Source organism: Oratosquilla oratoria, chromosome 23 (assembly GCF_046742065.1).
Source record: "Oratosquilla oratoria isolate Oo_2021 chromosome 23, ASM4674206v1, whole genome shotgun sequence".
Taxonomy (NCBI): domain Eukaryota; kingdom Metazoa; phylum Arthropoda; class Malacostraca; order Stomatopoda; family Squillidae; genus Oratosquilla; species Oratosquilla oratoria.
This window is the reverse complement of record NC_134799.1, coordinates 13,217,545-13,237,581: the sequence shown is the minus strand read 5'-3', so window position 1 is coordinate 13,237,581 and position 20,037 is coordinate 13,217,545. Positions and strand designations below refer to the sequence as shown.

At 36.8% G+C, this 20,037-nt stretch overlaps 1 protein-coding gene across 2 annotated transcripts in view; it reads left to right on the top strand.

Annotated features, from left to right (window-relative positions):
* Pect (phosphoethanolamine cytidylyltransferase) overlaps positions 1-12,214 on the top strand; it is a 53,241-nt gene extending 41,027 nt beyond the window's left edge. The window contains exons 9-10 of one of the 2 annotated variants that reach the window (XM_076206720.1): positions 1,267-1,364; positions 10,269-12,214. In XM_076206720.1, coding sequence (XP_076062835.1) covers positions 1,267-1,364; positions 10,269-10,339 — 169 coding nt within the window. In that variant the 3' untranslated portion in view covers positions 10,340-12,214. Of the gene's footprint in view, positions 1-1,266; positions 1,365-3,442 lie in introns of both variants that reach the window. The other variant, XM_076206721.1, reaches the window with a different exon arrangement.
* Positions 12,215-20,037: the final 7,823 nt, after the last annotated feature.

The following is a 20,037-nucleotide window of genomic DNA, read 5'->3' as shown; positions in this document are numbered from 1 at the left end:
TCTTTTATGGACCAAGGTCGGATACTTTTTGAATGGACCTCGTATATACATATACACACACACACACCAAGCACTTCTTCCCCCTTATATTGGAGGTAGCCCAATCAAAGGCAGGCACCCACTCCTACCCATTCCACTCCCATCCACCACCCTTGTTTCCCTCTCATTTTGCAGATAAGTCATACAAAGAAAGACTAGAATCACTAGCCCTCACATTGATAAAGAATCAAAGAAATAGGGGACTTGATTGCTGTATTTAGAGTATGGAATGGGGTGGACAGTGTTGACAGACAAATTCTCCTTTTTTTTTAGTATAGAAGGACATCATGAGGTCATAGACACAATAAAAGATGACCATATATCTGAAGGATGTGAAAAAAGATTCTACACAGATCCATAAATGCCTAGAATAGCCTAAGAAGCGAAGGCAGGAACCATACATAGATTTAAAATGAAGACCTGTCATCCAGTTGGTGCCAAGATAAGAGGGAGGGAAGAGGGTGGATGGGAGTGGAGTGTGATAGGGAGGGAATGGGTGGGAGTGGTTTTTATGCCTTTTTTGTTTTGTTTTTTTGGCTACCTCCCTTATAAGGGTGGAAAAAAAGCCTTTGGTATATGTATGTATGTATGAAGAATAAGTGACTGAAGGATGTGAAGAACAGCTGTTTTCCATACAGATACACACCCAATTGTTTCCCTTTTTATAATATTTCATAGCTCCTTGTGAATTAAGGGCTATCCCTGTCACTCAGCCACTGCCTGGGTCAGAGGCAATGGAATAATGTAAAATAAGCTATAATTATTGGAAAATAAGAGACAGGTAAATACATTGATACAACATACACACTGTTCAACTTGTTCTCACAGGATAGGTGTGACAACCATTGTTGATAACTAATGCTGTAGGTTTCCAGTCAGAGGAACTCAAGGCAATAATTAACCCATTCAACTCCGATGACAAGATGTCTTGTCATTTGGTCAAATAAAACAAAAAATCATAATAAAACAACAAAATGTTTGATGATCAAACAGCACCAGAAAAATATGACGTCGTCAGTCCTCCTCGAGGAGGACTGATGACGTCATATTTTTCTGGTGCTGTTTGATCATCAAACATTTTGTTGTTTTATTATGATTTTTTGTTTTATTTGACCAAATGACAAGACATCTTGTCATCGGAGTTGAATGGGTTAAGCTCTTTTCTTAAGGGTGTTTGTGAAATTTGGATGGAATTTGTTACTAAATCATGCCCATATCTTTTTGCAGGCTTGAGTACGAGATCCGAAATAAGAAGAAGGAGAAGAAGGAAAAGGCGGCTTATGCTGCCTACATAAAAGCTAAGGAAGAGGGATCTGCACTTATTGGTAAAATAACAGTAGAATAATTACAGTTTTTAGAGTAGACTAAATTGTATTGATGTGGGGTCACAGTCGGACTGGGCATGTGGCCTACAGGTGGAGCATCCATCATGCTTTTAGAAATGATTAATCAGAGAAATGCTATTTTGAAAGTTAAGTTTTCTTTATCACAAAGTTGAAAAGAAATTGGCGAGAATGGTTATTTTATGTGTCAGTTGGGAAAGCTCATTGTTTACGTGTTGGAAAGTCTTGATGAGGATCACGTACTACAAAGCCGTTTGTCTTGTTCTTCGTACATTTTTCGGAACTAAATTAACTTGAGTGCAGTGTGAAATGCAGCCACTAGCAGCAACAGGAAAGTTGTGCAAGATAAGGATAAATCACACAGCTCATCATGGCAATCTCGACAATGATCTATAGTCTTTCTGAAATATATATTGAAAAAGGCATGTGATATGATGTCCTCTTCAGGTTGGCAGTAGTACTTTTCTTTCTTTAATTGAACTGAAGTTTACAATATTGGCTCTTTTTATTCGGTCATTCCCAGAGGTAGCAAAGAATGTGTTTCTCTGTTTTATTTCATAGAAAGCATTTTCACGAATGAGACAAAGTTGTTATTGTAAATAGATTTATGTGAATCTGATTTCTTTAACAGAGTCTCTTAGATAGTGTACATTTGTAATGATAATAATTGTTGCCTCAAATTTCACTGACGAAAATCCTGCAGCCCCACTGGCTAGTTCTCAGGTCTTCTCATTGATCTCTGTGGGAGGAAACTTTGAACTGATGCCTGTGTTGTATGAATGTGGGATAGTTTCTGTGCTACCGGCTTGTAGTAGGAGGGGAGCAGTCACCTTGTATGATGAAAAAGTGGAGGAAATACAGTTGATTGTGAGAAATATTTAGCCTGGTCCTGTGGATCTAGTATCTTTCTTTCTGGGTCTCGCCTCTAGGTGGAGGTTAGGATGTTGATGAGTTTTGAAGATGGATGGTTGAAAGACATCCATCTTGCAGGACCCCCATTGGCAGATACTGGTCATTGGTCCCTGTATGTTTGTAACCAAAGAGAAATAACCCCCAGTCTATAAGGCACTAGTTTATTCCTACTATCACTGAGTGGAAACATGATATATAATGACTTGGAGGTATACCAACCTGTACCACAATAGAATATTCTTAAATGCAATGCAAAATTGTACTAAAAGATATGCAGATCATATGTTTCTGTTGGTGATGGCTAGTTGATGAGGTGACCTGTGTATTCAAAGAGAGTAAAAATTGCACTTGTATATTATCACCTAGAACCCTTTGTGAAAATCTTGGACTGACTTGTATTAGCACGAGATGTTCTAATAACAATTTATCAGATTTTTTAAAATTTATTTATTGATGAATATGTACGAAAGGCAGTTTGAAGAAGTTGTCAGTCTTACATATATCTATACATTATGTATGCATGTATATGCATAAGTACACATACATTTACACCTTTTCTTCATGAGGAGGGTTGATATGAACCAGAAGAAATGAGAGTTTCTTTCCTGTTTAATCCAGAAGTGGAATGTTTACATCAGCTGTGAAAAATATCTGGCACCAGCCAGAAAAAATAATAGGAATGATTGATATCACCTGCGGGTTAACTGAGACAGGCTGTAACTCACAAAGGATAGAGAAGGAGGTTCTCCAAACTGAATGAAATTGCTTGGTGGCAGCCAGAAAATGTATAATAATGATCAATACCATTCGGGGGTTATAGAAGTGAAGTTACAGGGATTGATGATTTATGTTAAACTCCTCTTAACAGGAGGCTAGGATGGTGCCCCTTACAGAGGACCTTATAGTGTGGATTTTAATGTATGAGAAGTGATAAAGAATATTCTAGAGAATGAAGATAGAAAGGAGGAAAATTTGAAATTGAAAATACATGAGTATATGCTAAGAATGAAGACTGTTCTGTACTTGTAAAATGATGTTGTATGATTAAGCCTTGGAGGTGTCATAAAAGTCTGTATATTATTGACAATTGCCTCTTACTGTCTCTTGCCCAATTTGAGTGTAACTTTTTCTTTCTTGCACACGTTTAGGAAGCAGAATGGTGTGTTGTCCCAATCATCAGGAGCAGAGAAACTGAATGTTTAAAACCTTTTATTAAAAATTAGCCTTTTTATTGTTTTGTAAAATCTTGTGCTCTCCCTCTTATGTAAACTAAATATAATTGAAATTAGCTAAGCTTTTCTCATGAGGCATATCAGCACTGCTGATTTTGAATAGGGAAGTTTGTTCTGTCCACTGTATCCTCCCAATTTTTTCTATTTCAGAATGTTATCATATTACGTATGGTTTACATATTTATAATTAATTTTGGCTTGAATTCCCCACAACAGATAGTGTTTTGTATAAACTACAGAAGTAGTTCTGTGTATTGCTTGTAAAGAAAAGTGAAATTATATATATATGGTTAAGACAATAATTGGCACTTACAAGCCAAATGGATCTAACAATAAGGAAACATTTGTTTATGAGAAATTTATTTTTCATTGTTGATAGAATTAGACATAATGAATAATACTTAAAAAGATTCACATATCATATAATAGACTGGTTTAAATTTTAAGTTCTAGGATGGGTAAAAAATTGAGGAATAAGGAAGGCACAGAATCTAAGAATATCATATGAAATTATTAGTTTGTTCAAGTATTGATTAAAGTATTGCCTTGGGTTTCACTGACTAGGAGCTTTCAGACTCGCAGCAGCTAGTAATCGTCTTTGGGACATCCCATAGTTTTCTTTGAGAAGAAACTTTGGACTGCTGTCTGTGTTGTATTTGTGTGGGTCTGTTACTTTGTCGTGAGCTAGCAGGCAGAGAAAGGGAGCAATCACTGGTATCAGTGTGAAATAGTAGTGGGGGCAGTAGTCTAAGTTGATAGAGATCCTGGGGATGGTTTGGATACGAGAATGCAAGTCCTTAACCCATTCAACTCCGATGACAAGATGTCTTGTCATTTGGTCAAATAAAACAAAAAATCATAAAAAACCAAAATGTTTGATCAAACACCAGAAAAATATGACGTCATATTTTTCTGGTGTTTGATCAAACATTTTAGTGTTTTATGATTTTTTGTTTTATTTGACCAAATGACAAGACACTCTTGTCATCGGAGTTGAATGGGTTAAGGGCTGCCCTTCCAGAGGAAGGTGATGGTGCTGATGGGTTTTGAAGATGTGCAGTGAATATCTTTGACACCTATCTTGCAAAACAGCCATTTGCAGGTACCCGTCACCGATCCCTTGATTGGGCAAGCCTAGATTATATAAAACAATATGCTACATGAGGTTTCTTCCTTAGTGTGCTTTTGGCATAACCAGAAGCTTTCAGGACTTGCATCTTCCCAGATGTGGGTTTGAGTCCTGTAATTCTCTGATTCAGAGCAGTGACTGTTGCCTGTCCCAACAGTCAAAATGATTGGGCAAACTGGCGACTTTCGTTGTAGATATGCGACTTCTGGCTTATGCTCCTCACCACCTTTTTTAATTTTCTTTAATTGAACTCGTTCAGCATAATGGCTTGCGTTACAGGATGAAAAGAATTATCATAGGAAGAATAGGCAAATCTGAACTCAAAAGTAGTGTAACAACTTTAGGTGCTAGATTTGTACTAAGATGGTTCAAAACATATTCACCAGTAGTTGCCAAAAATTATATATTTTTCATTTGTTTAAGTTGGCAGTATAGACTTCTTTTTTGTTATCATAAGTCGATATCTGTCAGAAGTTTTACATCAGTAGTAGAATATGTGTGAGGATTGGGAATGGAGAGATTGAATGGGTTGACGTGAATGTGGGACTTTCGGGATTGTGTGAGGTTGTCGTGTTTGTTCAGTGTGTACGTAGATGGAGTGGTAAAGGAGGTCAATGCATATGTGCTAGGCACAGGAGTGCATTTGCTAGGTGAGGGTGGAACATGGGAAGTGAACTTACAATTATTTTCGGATGACACTGCTCTTGTGGCTGATTCTGAGGAGAGACAGTTGTTGACGGAGTTTGGAAGTTATGTGGATAAAGAAAATTATGTTGGGAATGCAGGCAAAGGAAATGTGATAGGAACTACAAGGAACAATAATGGTGGAAGGTTGGATATGAGTGTGAAGGGTGAAAGGTTTGAGGAAGAGGAGTGTTTTAAAGATCCGTGGCAATGAATGAAGGAATGGATGTGGATGCAAATTAATCAATCGATTGTTGCCTCAAGTTTTGTCAGCTGGGAACCCACAGCACTACAGCAGCTAGCTAAGGTCCTTAGGCTCTCCCATGGGTCTTTCTGGGAGGAAACCTTAAACTGGTGTGTGTATTGTATTACTGTGAGACTGTTTTTATGTCACCAGTAGTAGGAGGTGAGCAGCCACTGGTCCTCGGTTCTCCTTGGGTGTAAAGGTGGAATAGATGGAAAGTTGATGAAGGGAGAGATTGAGCATCAACCCCTTGGGGCTGCATTTCCAAACGGAAATAAAGAAGTTGACAGGGTTTATAGATGGGCAGCAAAGTGATGACTTTTTGATGTCCTCACAGGACTTACTTCATGGAGGAACCTGTCATTGGTTCCACATGAAGGTGATTTATAGGGAAAATACATACACCAAAAAGCCCTTTCCTCCATATAAAGGTGGTGGGTGAGTCAGAGCATACACCCATACACTCATAAAAAAAAATTGTATTCTTTGTCCTTCCCATTTTAGCACATCACGGGTGAAAAATCATTCCTGTCCCTTGCCACAGTACTTGAGTCGGAGGCTTTCTAGTGATACAGGGTTAGACAGCTAGGAGCTAGTTTATATCGCTGTTTCATTACATGGCAGTTCCTCCCCCCCACCATTTTTCAGTTGAAAAAATATAGAGTAGACAAGAATAAATCCCTCTGGGCCATGCCATTTCCTCATGAGAAATAAATATTTGGGGATGAATACAAAGAAGGCGTAGAGGAAGAGACTTGAGTTTTTTATACGAAATGTTTGAGAAATACGATAGGTGTTGTCAGACTAAATAGTGAGAAAGGTGGAGGTGATGTTAGAAATTGGGCTGGGAAGAGATCTGGTGGATAAGGTAGAACAAAAAGTGGTGAGGTGGTTTGGACATTTGGAGCAGATTAAGGAATTAAAAAGTGTGGAAACCAGAAATGGATGGATTGAATTTAGAAGAAGCTCAGGAATAAAGTGGATGGATGGATGGAGATAAGGGACTGTGGATGGATATGGAAAATCTGTTCAACAGGAAAGGTTGAATGGAAAAGATAGGAGTGAGTGGATGAAATAGGCCAAAGGGTTGTTCTCATCCGCAACATATTTTATCTATGTGGATTCTTAGTGTAGGTGAGGGATTGCCGTAAAGCATTGGCTATGGCTGTCAGGCCTTGGCGTAAATGATCTGTACCTTGCTTATGACCCAGGCTATGTGACAGGGACAGAGGAACTTTTTCAACCCTGAGGTGTTTAGATTTGGAGGATGGTTAATATATTGATGTTTTGACTTGACCATCCCCTTTACAAGGGAGAAAGGACCTTTGGAATATATGTACGAGTACAACATGACAGAATAGTTAGACATTTAGGGCCATACTTTTGAACCTTTCACCAGGCTTGGTGAATGCTCTCTATGTTTAGAAAGTAGAACCTTATCAGGTCATTTTCATAAAGATAACCAATGAAGTTAGTAAGATTCTTCTTTCCTATGGTAGAAAGAAATTACCAGGGCTTATGAAAAGTTTTAGAAATATGGCCCTTAGCTCTGAGGTATTAAATTGTGATATAGTAATGACCAGTTAAATGATGGATAGGTGTAAAATTCTTAAAATTACATTTGGAAATATCTGATTTCAGTTGTATTTTACTGAAGTGCTTTATCTAAGCTTTGTAAGAAAATAATCAGTGTAACAATTAAGGAATCTTTGTAAAGGTAAATAATATTTAATTTTACCATATCATAACTTGTAACAGATTCGTATGAATGCAATGAGTTGCACATTAGTTGGTCATGTGCGGTAGGCTTACAGTTATCTAAATACTAATTGATAGATCCTTTTATCTTGTACTATTGATGGTACTAAGTTTATTCCATAGTACAAGCTTTCTGAGTAATTGGGTGATATAACTTCAAAGAACATTTGAAAATTATAGGGGATAATGGAAATAGATCAATTCAACCATGTGTGTGTGAACTTTGGGATTCATGTGAAGCATAGATATTGTGAAAAGAGAACAATCAATGCTGCTGTACTCGTGTAGTTACTTGTTCCCTGACATGGTTGCTATTGTTTTTATGTACAGTCGTTATGTTGGGGATAGTCGTGTCTTTTTAAGATCCAAGGAAGTTGTTTGAAAATTTAAAATGTAATATAACCAGAGATGAATTTCCCCTTGGATTTGATAAATTTGGACTATTCGCACTCCTATTATGAGAAGAAAAGTTTTTAGATTGGGTATTCATTAGCTACAGTTTGTGGTGCCTATGACACCATTAATTGTGCTGCAAAAGTATGGATCATATGTAAAGTTTTGCTTTGTTTCGTATATTGTGTTTGGATCTCACACCAATCTGCTGTATATCAGGCCAAATACCCCTAGTAATGCCAGTTTTGTATGCCTTGACATTTTGTCATCAGATTCTTTTGTGGTACCTATTAGGTGGTGCATTGTTTTGCATCTGGCAGTTGAAAGGTATCCCATTTTCCAAAGTTCTGAGCCTTTAGTATGTACATATTAATGTTGGAGTGGGTTGTTAAGGCAGACCATTCATATGGTAAATATGTCTTAGAGTTTCAGGTGTGCAATGAATATTCAATATGATTTCCTACATATGTGAAAGTTACTGAATCGTATTCTATAAGCATGGTAGATACATTATGACATGGTTTCTGTATAACTGCATACATTTGAGTAAGTACAGTAAACAGTAGATGGAGCTGACTGAGGTGTCAAGTGGCTCAACCCAGCTAAACAGGTGGAACACACACTGACTTCCAAAGAAACGTAATAATAACCTTACGTCTGTATGCTAATGTATCCACATAACTTAAAACTTATGTTAAAATTATATTTAGCCCAATATAAGGACTTTGATGTTTGAGATGTACTCTCTAGCTTACTACTCAAATAGTCAATTGCAAATGAAGTACGATTATGTCTGTAAAGACCAAAACACACTATACTTATAAGAAATCCCTACCATTGTTTCTCATTGTAGAAATTTCTCCACTTTTAGTAAAGTGTTACTAATTTTTCAAGCAATATGAAGTAACTATGATTGTTCATAGTTCTTAAATTAAGAGAAAAACAGGGGGAAATTTTCTCTTTGAAAATCATAATGGAAATTCATACCAATCTTTTTCAAATTGGTATTCACAGAATTAAAATTAACCATACTATTGAGTTATAGTTACGTTATTTTAATTTGCGTACCTCATGATACTGCAGTTATATTTGTATCATTAGATGACACTCATGCCCAATGATAGGACATACACATTACTAGATATCTGAGTGATAAGAAATAAATCATATACTTCATAATGATCAGTTGTTAGAATTTGTAAAAAACAAAGGTACTGGTAATTCAGTCAAGCACCTCTTATTTTGGTGATTTTGGAGCCAGACACTTGCTGAGTTTTGAACTTTGTCAGCTTGTAGAAAGGTATGCCAATATGTTGCATATCCATTTGGTACTTCAATCATTTGTGTACAAAATCTCCATTATGGGAATATGGTGAACTGCCTTCCCTGTCTTGAGAAACCTTTTCTTGTATGCCAGATGCAGTAGCACTAGCGAGTATGGTTCTCCTATTCTTGTCTTTAGTTGCAATTTATAGTTTCACATTCTGCAAATGTTTCAGAAACTCATCTGAAACTAGGTCAATTGAATTTGAATTGGACATTTTGTTTTGGATTGCACATTTTCATTTAATCATCATCATACTTCTCAGCAGTTTCTGCACATGTTTTCTTGTCATGGATTTGTGTAACAATTACTGGGCTACAGTCTTATGTACACATTCACTTGTAAGTTTACATAGCTCATCCATTTTTCATAAGATTTTGTTCTTGTATACTGTGGGACAGAATTGTGCATACTGTTGGTCTGGAAAGATTCAAACAATACAAGTAATAATGAAAGACAAAAGCTAGAATCCAGGATGCATGATAATATTGCAATAGAAACAGTGGGTTTAGGGAGAAATAACTATAAATCAATTGTAGGAATATCTGAGACTTGAAATTGTCATTGCTCAGTGGCATAAAAATTTGTACTACTGAGCTAGGACAACTGAAAATCTCAGAAAATGCCAGGGGCTTATATTCTTACCTACAAGAATATAAGCCTAGTTCTGCCCTCAGGTTGTATGAGGTGCCCACAGTGCCATGCAGTTAGCTTCATGAGCTGTTAGGGCTCATGGTTAGTGACTGTATACACTTGATTTATGTAATTTCCTACACCTTGAAGATATGGATATATCTGAATGCCATTATAGATACTTCTCAATACCCCTGAAACCATTGTTTTGTTTCATATTCATCATCATAACTAAGATATAACTGATTGTGTCCTTGTTTATGGCTCCCTTGTCATACACCTCTATGGCATCTTGGTGATGAAATTTGAATAATGACAAAGCTGTTTTCATTCAAATAGCCCTTACCTGCAAAGCAGAAAGGCTAGGCATAGAGAGGAACATTCCCTCTGCCCTTTGCACTTAAACCACATGAAGAATTATAATAAACCAATCACAACAATAGCTACATAGTATATGTTGAATTTTTGTAAGATTCCAATGCTTACAATGGTTTGTGTGATGTGTTGTCTTTTTTTATATAACTACCACTGCATAACTAAGGTGGAACTTGATAATTTTATTGGAAAATGGTTTCAGAGGAAAATTACCAAAATGCATGTGGAGATGACGACAAGAATCCGCCATCACATCAGCTGAGTCGTCATTAACGGAAACTTGGTAGGAGCAAGGCATTGGCCGTGATTGGGACCAGATTATGGGGCAGTGAGTTTCCAAACCATCATATAGTGTATGGAAGATATTTTCCCTGCATCATAGCCACATAATGGATGATAATCAAGAAAGGAATACTGGATCAGAGGTATTTGTGTGCTTGACACTTTGTCGGCATTTCTTAAAAATCTGTGTATGACAAATTGATTCAAGTAAGGCTGACACATCTTTATGGTAAGAACTCTGGCATTGGAAGACTTGAAATTTTTATCATAATTGAGGGCAGATGTTATAGATACATTCCCTGTTTAATATACGAATTTCCTTTTCAAAAGAAAAAAAAATTGTTTTGGATATATGCAGATTCATTTCCCATTTTCTTTTTTGACCTCATCAGTAAGGTGTTGCCCCCTCCCCCCCCCTGAGGTGAATAAAATCATATGGCATTAACCAGAATGTAATCAGCAAAGGGCCTTATCATGTTGAAGGGATTGATCAATAGAATTTGAACCCCGTTAGCATAGTAATGCCTCTTAGCTGAATAATGTCTGGCATTTGCCAGAATAATATCTGTAAAGAACCTTACAATGCCAAAAAATTGTTAATGATGATATATGCATCACACCGAATATGGAGATATGGAAATGTGTTTGTGCATTTATTTTGGACTTGCCAGTGTGTGGCAAAAGATTCTTTCCGTGGGGATAGAATTAATGTATAGCTAATCACTATAAACGTGATTTGTATTAGGGGTGAAGTTCTATAAATGAATTATTTATTTATTATTGACACTGTTATTCATAGTATATTTGCTTATTAATGTATAATATTGTAGGAAGTGTACAGTGTATATGGAACCACTTTGTGCATTATTATTCCCCAAAGGTGCCTCTTCTGTTTCATCTACATTAGAACTGAGATAGAATTAACCTTTTCTTTACAACTGTTTTCCATCAAGTGCTTTTGGGTAGGAAAAATATATATTCATCCTCTTTTTATTGTTCATAAACTTCCTTCTGTATAGTTTTTATATTTTCATTACATTATTTTGACTGGCTTGATCTCAGTCTGATGTTCATGTCATAGCATCTATCTGCACACATCTACTCTGATGACGAGTTTCATTTGCCACTATATATATTTTACTTGTACTGTACATCATATGGCATGAGATTTTTCATGAAATTTTTATGTATTCATAATGTCTTTGTTAAAAAGGAACATTTAGATGTTATAAATCATATATGTGTCTTTAATATTTTTCTGGTGAAACTCCTTAAATAATGAAGAAAACCGTTTTGAGGGGATTTTTTTTTTTTTTTTTTTATATATATATATATATATCATGATAGTGGGTTGATTTTGTCATGACCATTTATTCCTAAATCTTTAAGCTTAATGCATTATTTTACATTATTACATTGCTCTTAAAACTGGAGGCCATTACTATCTTCCTGCCTGTAAATACTGTGCTTACAATTGATTTCTGACATCAATTTCTTTTGATGTCCTATATTATCTAGTCTTTACATAGAACAAGCACTTCAGATTATTGTTGTTATTATTATCATTATTATTATTATCATCATTATTATTTTTTTTTTTATGTTTTTATTTATCTTTTATCTTAGTCGTGCTTCATTTGGTCTTCCCACTAAATTGGAACGTCTTTGGTGACTTAAAACAGCATTTGTCTGAATAAATTGTGGATCTGCCAAAGGGATTAGATAATCGGGGGCCAGCAGTAGGGTGTTATGACCAATTGCATTAAAGTGGTATTTTGTTACTCACTTCTAGACATTTTGATTTTGTCATGAGATGCAAAGAATATATTGCAACGACTTATTTGCCAATAAAGTGTGACCAAAATGTTCCAACTTTGATTTGATACCTCAATATGATTCTTTTCAATTCTATTGGTTCTGGCAAAGAGGTGTGTCTACAGAATTTGAATTCTTAAAAGGTGGAATTTCAGTACAAACCTCTGAATTGTCCATATGACTACCAGACTTATGGTTTACACCAACCTCTGAAATAATTTTCATAATTATCATCAGGAATATTGGAACCCTAGGACTTGTTACACATCTGATCATTTTAAATACAATACACACTTCTAAACAAGGTATAAGTCTTGGCATTAATTGATAAGCATGTCTTTTCCAAGTTACATAACCAATATTTTCAATTACACCTTGAAGTTTCTTGCACCAAGCACTTCAACTATTTTCCCCTCTACCCAAGTACTTTTCTGGGCATAGTTTTTAACAAACACACCATCATCTATATACTTTGTATTTTGCTGTTACAACCTTACATTAATTTCTCCAATCTCTTCTTTCTTTTTCTGAGGTTTTACTCTCTCAATCAATCCTTTAAAATTCCTATTAAACATATTGGCTGATGTTTTTTAATGGAAGAATGTACTGAGCATCTATAATTATACAAAAATCTATTCACCCATCTATCAATATCTCCCTCTGTACATACATACATACATGCATATACCAAGGCTTCTTCCCCTTTACAAGGGAGGTAGCCAAAAAGGACAAGGCATAAAATCATTCCCACCCATTCCATCCCCGAAAACACTCCACACCCCTCCACCCTCCCTCCCATCTTAGCACCTCTCCCTCTGTAAACTTCCTAAAGCCTTCCTCGAAGGTTTTTACTGCCTCTTCTGCCACACCATTTGAAGAAATATTATAAGGAGCTCGATTAATATACTTAATAGCATTCTTCAGACACAAAACTATGTCTCAGCTAGCAGTGGTTACAGCAGATGCAGTTGATGTAACATATCTAAAAACTTAGTACGGGCAGTAACCAATATGAAAAACTAATTATCATCTATTGGGCCAACATAATATACTGTATATGTAGTCTACTCCATGTTTTTTCAGTTTCTGGCTAGGATAATGCAGCAGATTTAGGAATTTGAAAGTTTAAAATAAATATTGCATGACTTTGTCACTTCAGACAGATCCTGGTCTAATTTAGGCCACCATATCCAATTATGTGCCTCACCCATCATAGCACTAATACCATTGTCATTGTGCTTTTTATGTAGTTATTCCAATACTACATGTAATTCTGCTGGAATAAGCAAATGATTACAGCATAAGAAAACTGTTATACTTGCATAACTCTGCTTTTACAGTAGCAAACACAGACACTATAGAATCATCAATCCAACCAAATTTTACATATTTAATCACATTATTTAGAACTGGGTCTGATTTGGACATCTGCTTAATAGCATCAAAAGAAATATCTTGTTCACTTAAGATTCTACAACATGAACATGCTCATTTGAAGTACTTGAATCCAAACTTGAATCACCAACCATGTATTGTCTTTACCTGATTTAAACTTAGAACACAATCAAATTCTGATGATATTAAAGTTCAATGTTGCACTTTCACATTTGCATTTACTGGTATTTGCTTACCTCTACCAAAGAAAACAAGCAAAGGTTTATGGTCAGTTCTGATCACAAACTTATGATCCAATAAGAAATATTTAAGTTTTGAAACTGTACAGACCAAGGCTAAAACTTCTTTGTCCAGCTGCAAGTAATTTAACTTCGCTGCTGACAGCTTTTTGCTAGCAAGTCCACTGGTTCCTCATATCCATTTTCTTCCTGCATTAAAAGATATCCCATATCAACTGGTGATGTATCTATTATCCAAGTTCGATTTGGATAACTCAGCTTTGAACTTGCTGAAAATATTTGCTTCTACTTTAGACCAAATGAAATATGCATTTCTCTTCAGTAAATTGTACAAAGGTGGAAGAACACAAGAAAAGTTTGGTACAAGCCTACTTTAATAAATAACCATCTCCTAAAATTTATTCTACCTCATTTACAGACTTAGGAGAAGGCGCTTCATGAAAAGCTGCCAACTTCTTGTGTGATGATTTAATTTCATCTCCAGAAATTACATAACCTAAATACTATAATTCACCAGTATTCAAAACAGTCTTCTTATAATTACATTGTGTTTCTGAAGTTCTCTCAAAACCCTTTCTAGTCTTACATTATGTTCTTCCTGAGTTTCACCTCCTATTAAAATGTTATCCAAAAATGTAATTACTCCAATTTTCCCTAGCAATTGTGATGCAATCCATTAAAAAACAATGGGTGATGATGACAGTCCAAAAGGAAGCCTTTCATATTTAAACAAACCCTTTGGTATATTATAATTACCAACGACTTCCGGCTTTCATCATCCACTGACAATTGTAAACAACTTTTTTTTTATCTAATTTATTTATTTATTTATTTATTCATTCATTTTTGTAGTGACTACTACTATTCCATTCAACTGAGGATCGAATTCGGGAACTTGTTCCACTCAAGGTCGCTCATCAGCTATATAAAGTCGCTTGGCACTGGACGTGAAAAAAATGTGCGGCAAAATTGAATTTGTCTCGACGCTTCATCCCTCAGACAATTCTCTTCATATGATGACAAGGTTCTATTCCAGTATCACGCGAACACGTTATCCCTTTTTTTTTTTTTTTTTTTTTGCAGTTAAAATATATTTTTCCAATGGAATGGCTACGTTAGGTTAGGTTAGATTAGGGTAGGAGCTCTTGAACATTGTAAGTTGCATGTTAAATGTGCGTGCTTGCGTGATTCTGGAATTTTACGGATTACAATCTTATCAGCCTCGCGCGCTGGTTCTGGTGCGCTTTTGGTATAAAGTATGATCATCTAAAAGAGAAATGTGATGTAATAGACTTGCAAGCCTTCCTCATACTATTTCAGTGCTTGTGCGGAGCAAGAGGCAGGCACGGTGGCTATGGTTTTCATACTTTTTGAAGAAGTGACAGTTAACGGATGGGCTTTCGAGCTTAGAAGGCGGGGCATCGGGAACCGACGATGGATGTGACGTCACGTCCTTATGGTCTTTTCGTGTTCGGACACAGCCTACAGCCTAAGCTGAGCCCAAGCCCAACTTGCCGGATAAGATTAAATTAAATTTATAAAAATCTTTTAAAGTACCCGCCTCCTAATTTAATGTGGGCATAATCGCGATGATGAAATTTTGTATGATAATAATAATTTAATAAATATTCAACACTATTTATCAACACTCCTGATCCATTCTAGCAACGTGTCTAGCGTCTCGACTTTATGACATTTATTGCAGAGAACAAATCAACTAATCAAGGAAATCACAGTAGACAATACCTCTGTTTATTTTTTGTAGATTACAAGAAGGCCTTTGACTCTGTTGAACAAAAATAAACTTTAACGCGAAAGTTCAAAGTAAAGGATTTATAAACGATGGTGAAAGTCTTGATGAAAAGTATAGCTGTTTAAGCCAGGTGCTAAAAGTGACTAAAGATAATGACAATTAAATAGAAAGGTGTATTACAATTAATTGGAAAATGTTTGGTGAATATCACATGATGATAAGGTTTCTACCTTAGTTTGAAAAGCAAATTTTAATATTAATCTATAATGCCAACTATAATCCACGGATATTACAAAGGATTACAAAGGCGGAGCATGCCGACAGGAGACCTTTTGATCCATATCTAGGTCGGATGCGAAAAAAATCATAATAATAAATCAAAAACTATAATAATGTAAATAACAAATAAAATACATGAATAAATGCATAGGTATAGTTAAATAATAAACAAACAGGTGAATAGTAAATAATAATAAACTGACATATAACTAATAATAAATGAAAATCAGACAGACAAATGATAACAAAAACAAATAATATAAGATAAATTATAATCATTACAGCATCTTACTTAGGTATTTATCTAAATGATTCTTAAAGCTTCGAACTGAACTACATTGCACTACCTGTGCAGGAAGTTTATTCCATTCATTAACTACACGGTTGGCAAAGTTGTTTCTACCCACTTCCAAATTGAATATATTTCCGGACAGTTTTGGGACCATTGTTTCTTGTCTGATTCTCATTCAATGTGAAAATTTTGTCACTTTTGATGTTGTCAATTCCCTTTTTGATGTTGTCAATTCCCTTGGATACCGATGAAGGGATTGGAGACAAAGTTCACAGAGGAGAACAGAGATCAATGGAGGAGATCACGTTGAAAGACAGGAAGAGGGTAAGTTGGGCAAGAGCAGACTGAAGTGAAAGATATTGTGGAGGCGGTAAAAGATAGATATTATCAATAAGGGCAGAGAAGTTAGCTCGAAAGAATGATGGGATATAGAGCAAGTGGGTGGACGCCGCGAGATGGAAACCGTGCAAGAGGAAAACAAGAGAGAAGATGGAGAAACGAGACAGAAGTTTCTAGAAGTGACGTGGCAGAAGTTTGCACAATCGTACGTGTTATGGAAAGGTATGAGAGGCCTTTGTTCACCAGTGAGCTCGAAATGGCTGATTGATTGATTGATATAAATGAAGTAAGGGGTAAGGAAATTTGATAAGAAAAGTTTAAAATTTTAACATACGAAGACACTGGTCTATTTTTCCTCCAACCTCCAATTAATCGGCGGTACCGCCCACGTCCAGAACTTTTTCTGCTGTAAAATCACTTTGGCAAACTATTTTGTTTTCTCAACAATTTACATAAAATGTCATTTGATATGCTGGAGGAAAATGATTTTCCTCTATCATATCTGGTTCCTTCCCGAAAGAAAGGATAGGGATGAATAGGGATGACAGGCGGTAAGGTACATGGGTCCACCTAATGTAGGCCCAATCTTATGTTCTTCTGTTCCCGCTTAGTTGGTACCAAACCATCATCTTTCCCCTATATGCTCTCTCATCTCTGTTTTTCTATCTCTATTTGTGTGTGTGTACGCATGTGCGTGACTGGATGAGTACACGAAAAAAAATGTTCCACCGACGCTCATATTTGTTCCGCTTGAAAAAACTTTTCTCTGGATTTGATGGGTCCTGCCTCTCGCCTTTCAATTCGGTCGACTTCGCGCCAAGGCCAGAATGTCGATTTGTTCACGATTTTGGAGAGCGAAGGCCACCTCTGTTCTTATTGATTAGTTTACTGTTTTATCGCTTGCCGATGTTCGGAGAATCAATGGCACCTCTGTGTTTATTATTTACTTTTTTTATAGTGTGTCAATGATTCTATCATTCACAATCGTAACCTCATCCGTGTTTTCAACATGAAATACAAGTTCTCTTGATGTCTACTGAAGATACATTGGTATCTACCTGGCAACGCTACAATAATATTGACGCGATAGTCCAATGGATATTGTATCGAACTCATCAGTAAGTGGTCGCGAGTTCGATTCTCGGAACCCGCTGCGTTAATTTCTTACGTCCCTATTCAGGCGGGGAGGCGACCCAAAAATCGGCCCCACCAGGAGTATCTCACAACGTACTTCTTGGGAATGGTATGGTGAAGTATTTATCAACAAATATTTACTCTACATAGGCTTCCTTTGACATTCGTCCAGGAACCGTTTAGAATCGAGCGTCGTTGTTATATGAAATTTTCGATATCATAATAGAGTTGTCAGAGATGTCGTATGTGCGAGTGAATTTGTAATGGTGACATATAATATTCCTTGTGTGTTGTACATATGTATTTGTAATATTGTTGATTTATTATTGTATATTTCATGTATTATTGTGAGAACCAAGTGTATATATCAAGCGTGTATGTTTTTCCCGCCAAATCTGAGGTTGGTGGCTGCAGTGTTGATTCCGCTAATAAAGCGTAAGCACGCATGTTCTGTAGTGCTAAATCATATACAGTATACATGTTGGTTTCGATTTTGTATCATTTAACCACCCCAATACAAACTCCACGTGGCAACACTGAATAAAGTCGAATTCGGAAATCCGACCCTCATTTACATGAGATTATCTTTCATTCGCCACGAGAAAGTTCAGAAAGCAAGCCGGCCTAATAGAGGAGTAAAGGAACGGGAATTTTACTCGGTGTCGTAAACAGGTATGAGAAAGACCGCCATGAACGTCGCAATATATTTCGGCAGAACCTTCCTTCCGTGACTGCTCGCCTTTCTGGGTCATGTAACTAACAACTCACGCTCTTCTCGCTATGCACTTACCACCCCCGCCCTCCACTTACACTCCCACACCATCTTCCACCTCCAGATGATGTAGTAAATCTTCGCGTACCAATATATCTATTCAGACAATTTCCTTTTCGCCGATTTTTATGTGACTGTTTTAATCTTAGGCTTGAGAAGGATTTTGGCTCTATCGTGTTCATCGTCTCACGTGCATTACATGCGTGAGAACACATTTGTGGGTAATTCTGTGTGTAAATGTTAGAATCCTGTGCCCATAGGTAAAGGAAATACGGTAAAAGTTGATAGAAATCTCGGGCCCGGTTCAGAGAGCGAGTGCCAGCCTCTTGGGGCTGTACTTCCAAATAGAAGTGAAAAGGTTGACAGGTTTTTGAAGACGGGAAGAAGATGATTTCTCTCTCCGGTCCATTTTGTAAGAATATCACTAGCGGGTACCCGGCATCACTACACACACACACACACGAAAACTTGCATATGTGGATCACTTTTTGAGATGGAAAAACACACATACTTTTCTCAAATAGATAACACACACGATTTTGTAAGACATCTTTACCATGAATATACACTGATATGGGTATGAACACACATACGTGAAAATTTGTATATGTGAATCACTTTTTGAGATAAGAAAACACACACACTTTTCTCAAATAAAAAGTTTAATAATTAGATAAATAGCACGCGCGCGGACACACACACACAACAGTGACACTACAGTTTAATGCAAGGTCTAAATATGTTATTCCTTAGATCTTGGTTTAATGTTTGCTGCTTCGCCGCGGGAACACAGGCAAGGAGACGTCTTGCGGAGACGTCTACCTTAAGAAACAAATCAAGGGAACATCCAACCCTCTTGGAAAATAATAATAATAAAAAAGAAAACAAAATTCGTCTCAGATTTTTCTTATGCAATTAAAGAAAATAATCTTGGCTTTCGTTACACGACTACAATGGTCTCTTAGTTCCTAATTCTTCGCGGGCGTTCAGGCAAGTTATCTTGCGGAGGCTTCATGTAAACATTATCGCTTCAACCAATAACCACATTGTTTTGAGTCCCGTGGCCGATTTCAGCCAATCACGTTGGTTTCCTTTGTAACGAAACCAAAATCGGACGGGCGCCAACTTAGTTTTGAATTGGTTTGTGCCGAGTGTGGCCGTTTGAAGATTTGTGCCTGTTTTTGTGTGCGTGAAAACTGAAGCTCCCGTTGTTTTTTAAAGGACCACGTATCCTTCAATAACTTATTTTGTAACATTTGTTTGAAAACTATTGTTGTGTAGTGGTTCGTCCAGCCAGTAAAGGAAATGGCTGGGGGGGTTGAAGGGAAGCAAGCGTACAGCGTACAACTCGCTACTCAAATTATCTTGTTTTTCTTTATATTCAGTCTCTACACTAATGGAGACATCACATCTTCCATCACTGGTTTTGTAACCCCAAAAGCAAAGATTCACATGTGCTCGCCAGACCGCCGGACAAGTCCCTTCACACTGAACCTAAGGTAAGTTCTGTTTCCCAGGTTCTTTGCTGCTGACTAGCAATGTAGCCCACAGTGAGATTAGGTTAATTTGGGGCTAAAATGCTACAGATGGGCAAGTTCTGTGGTCCCAGCTTTGGCCCGGCAGATAGCCCAGGTGGTAGGGACCGCTGAGAGGCTACGGTGGGTCACGTAG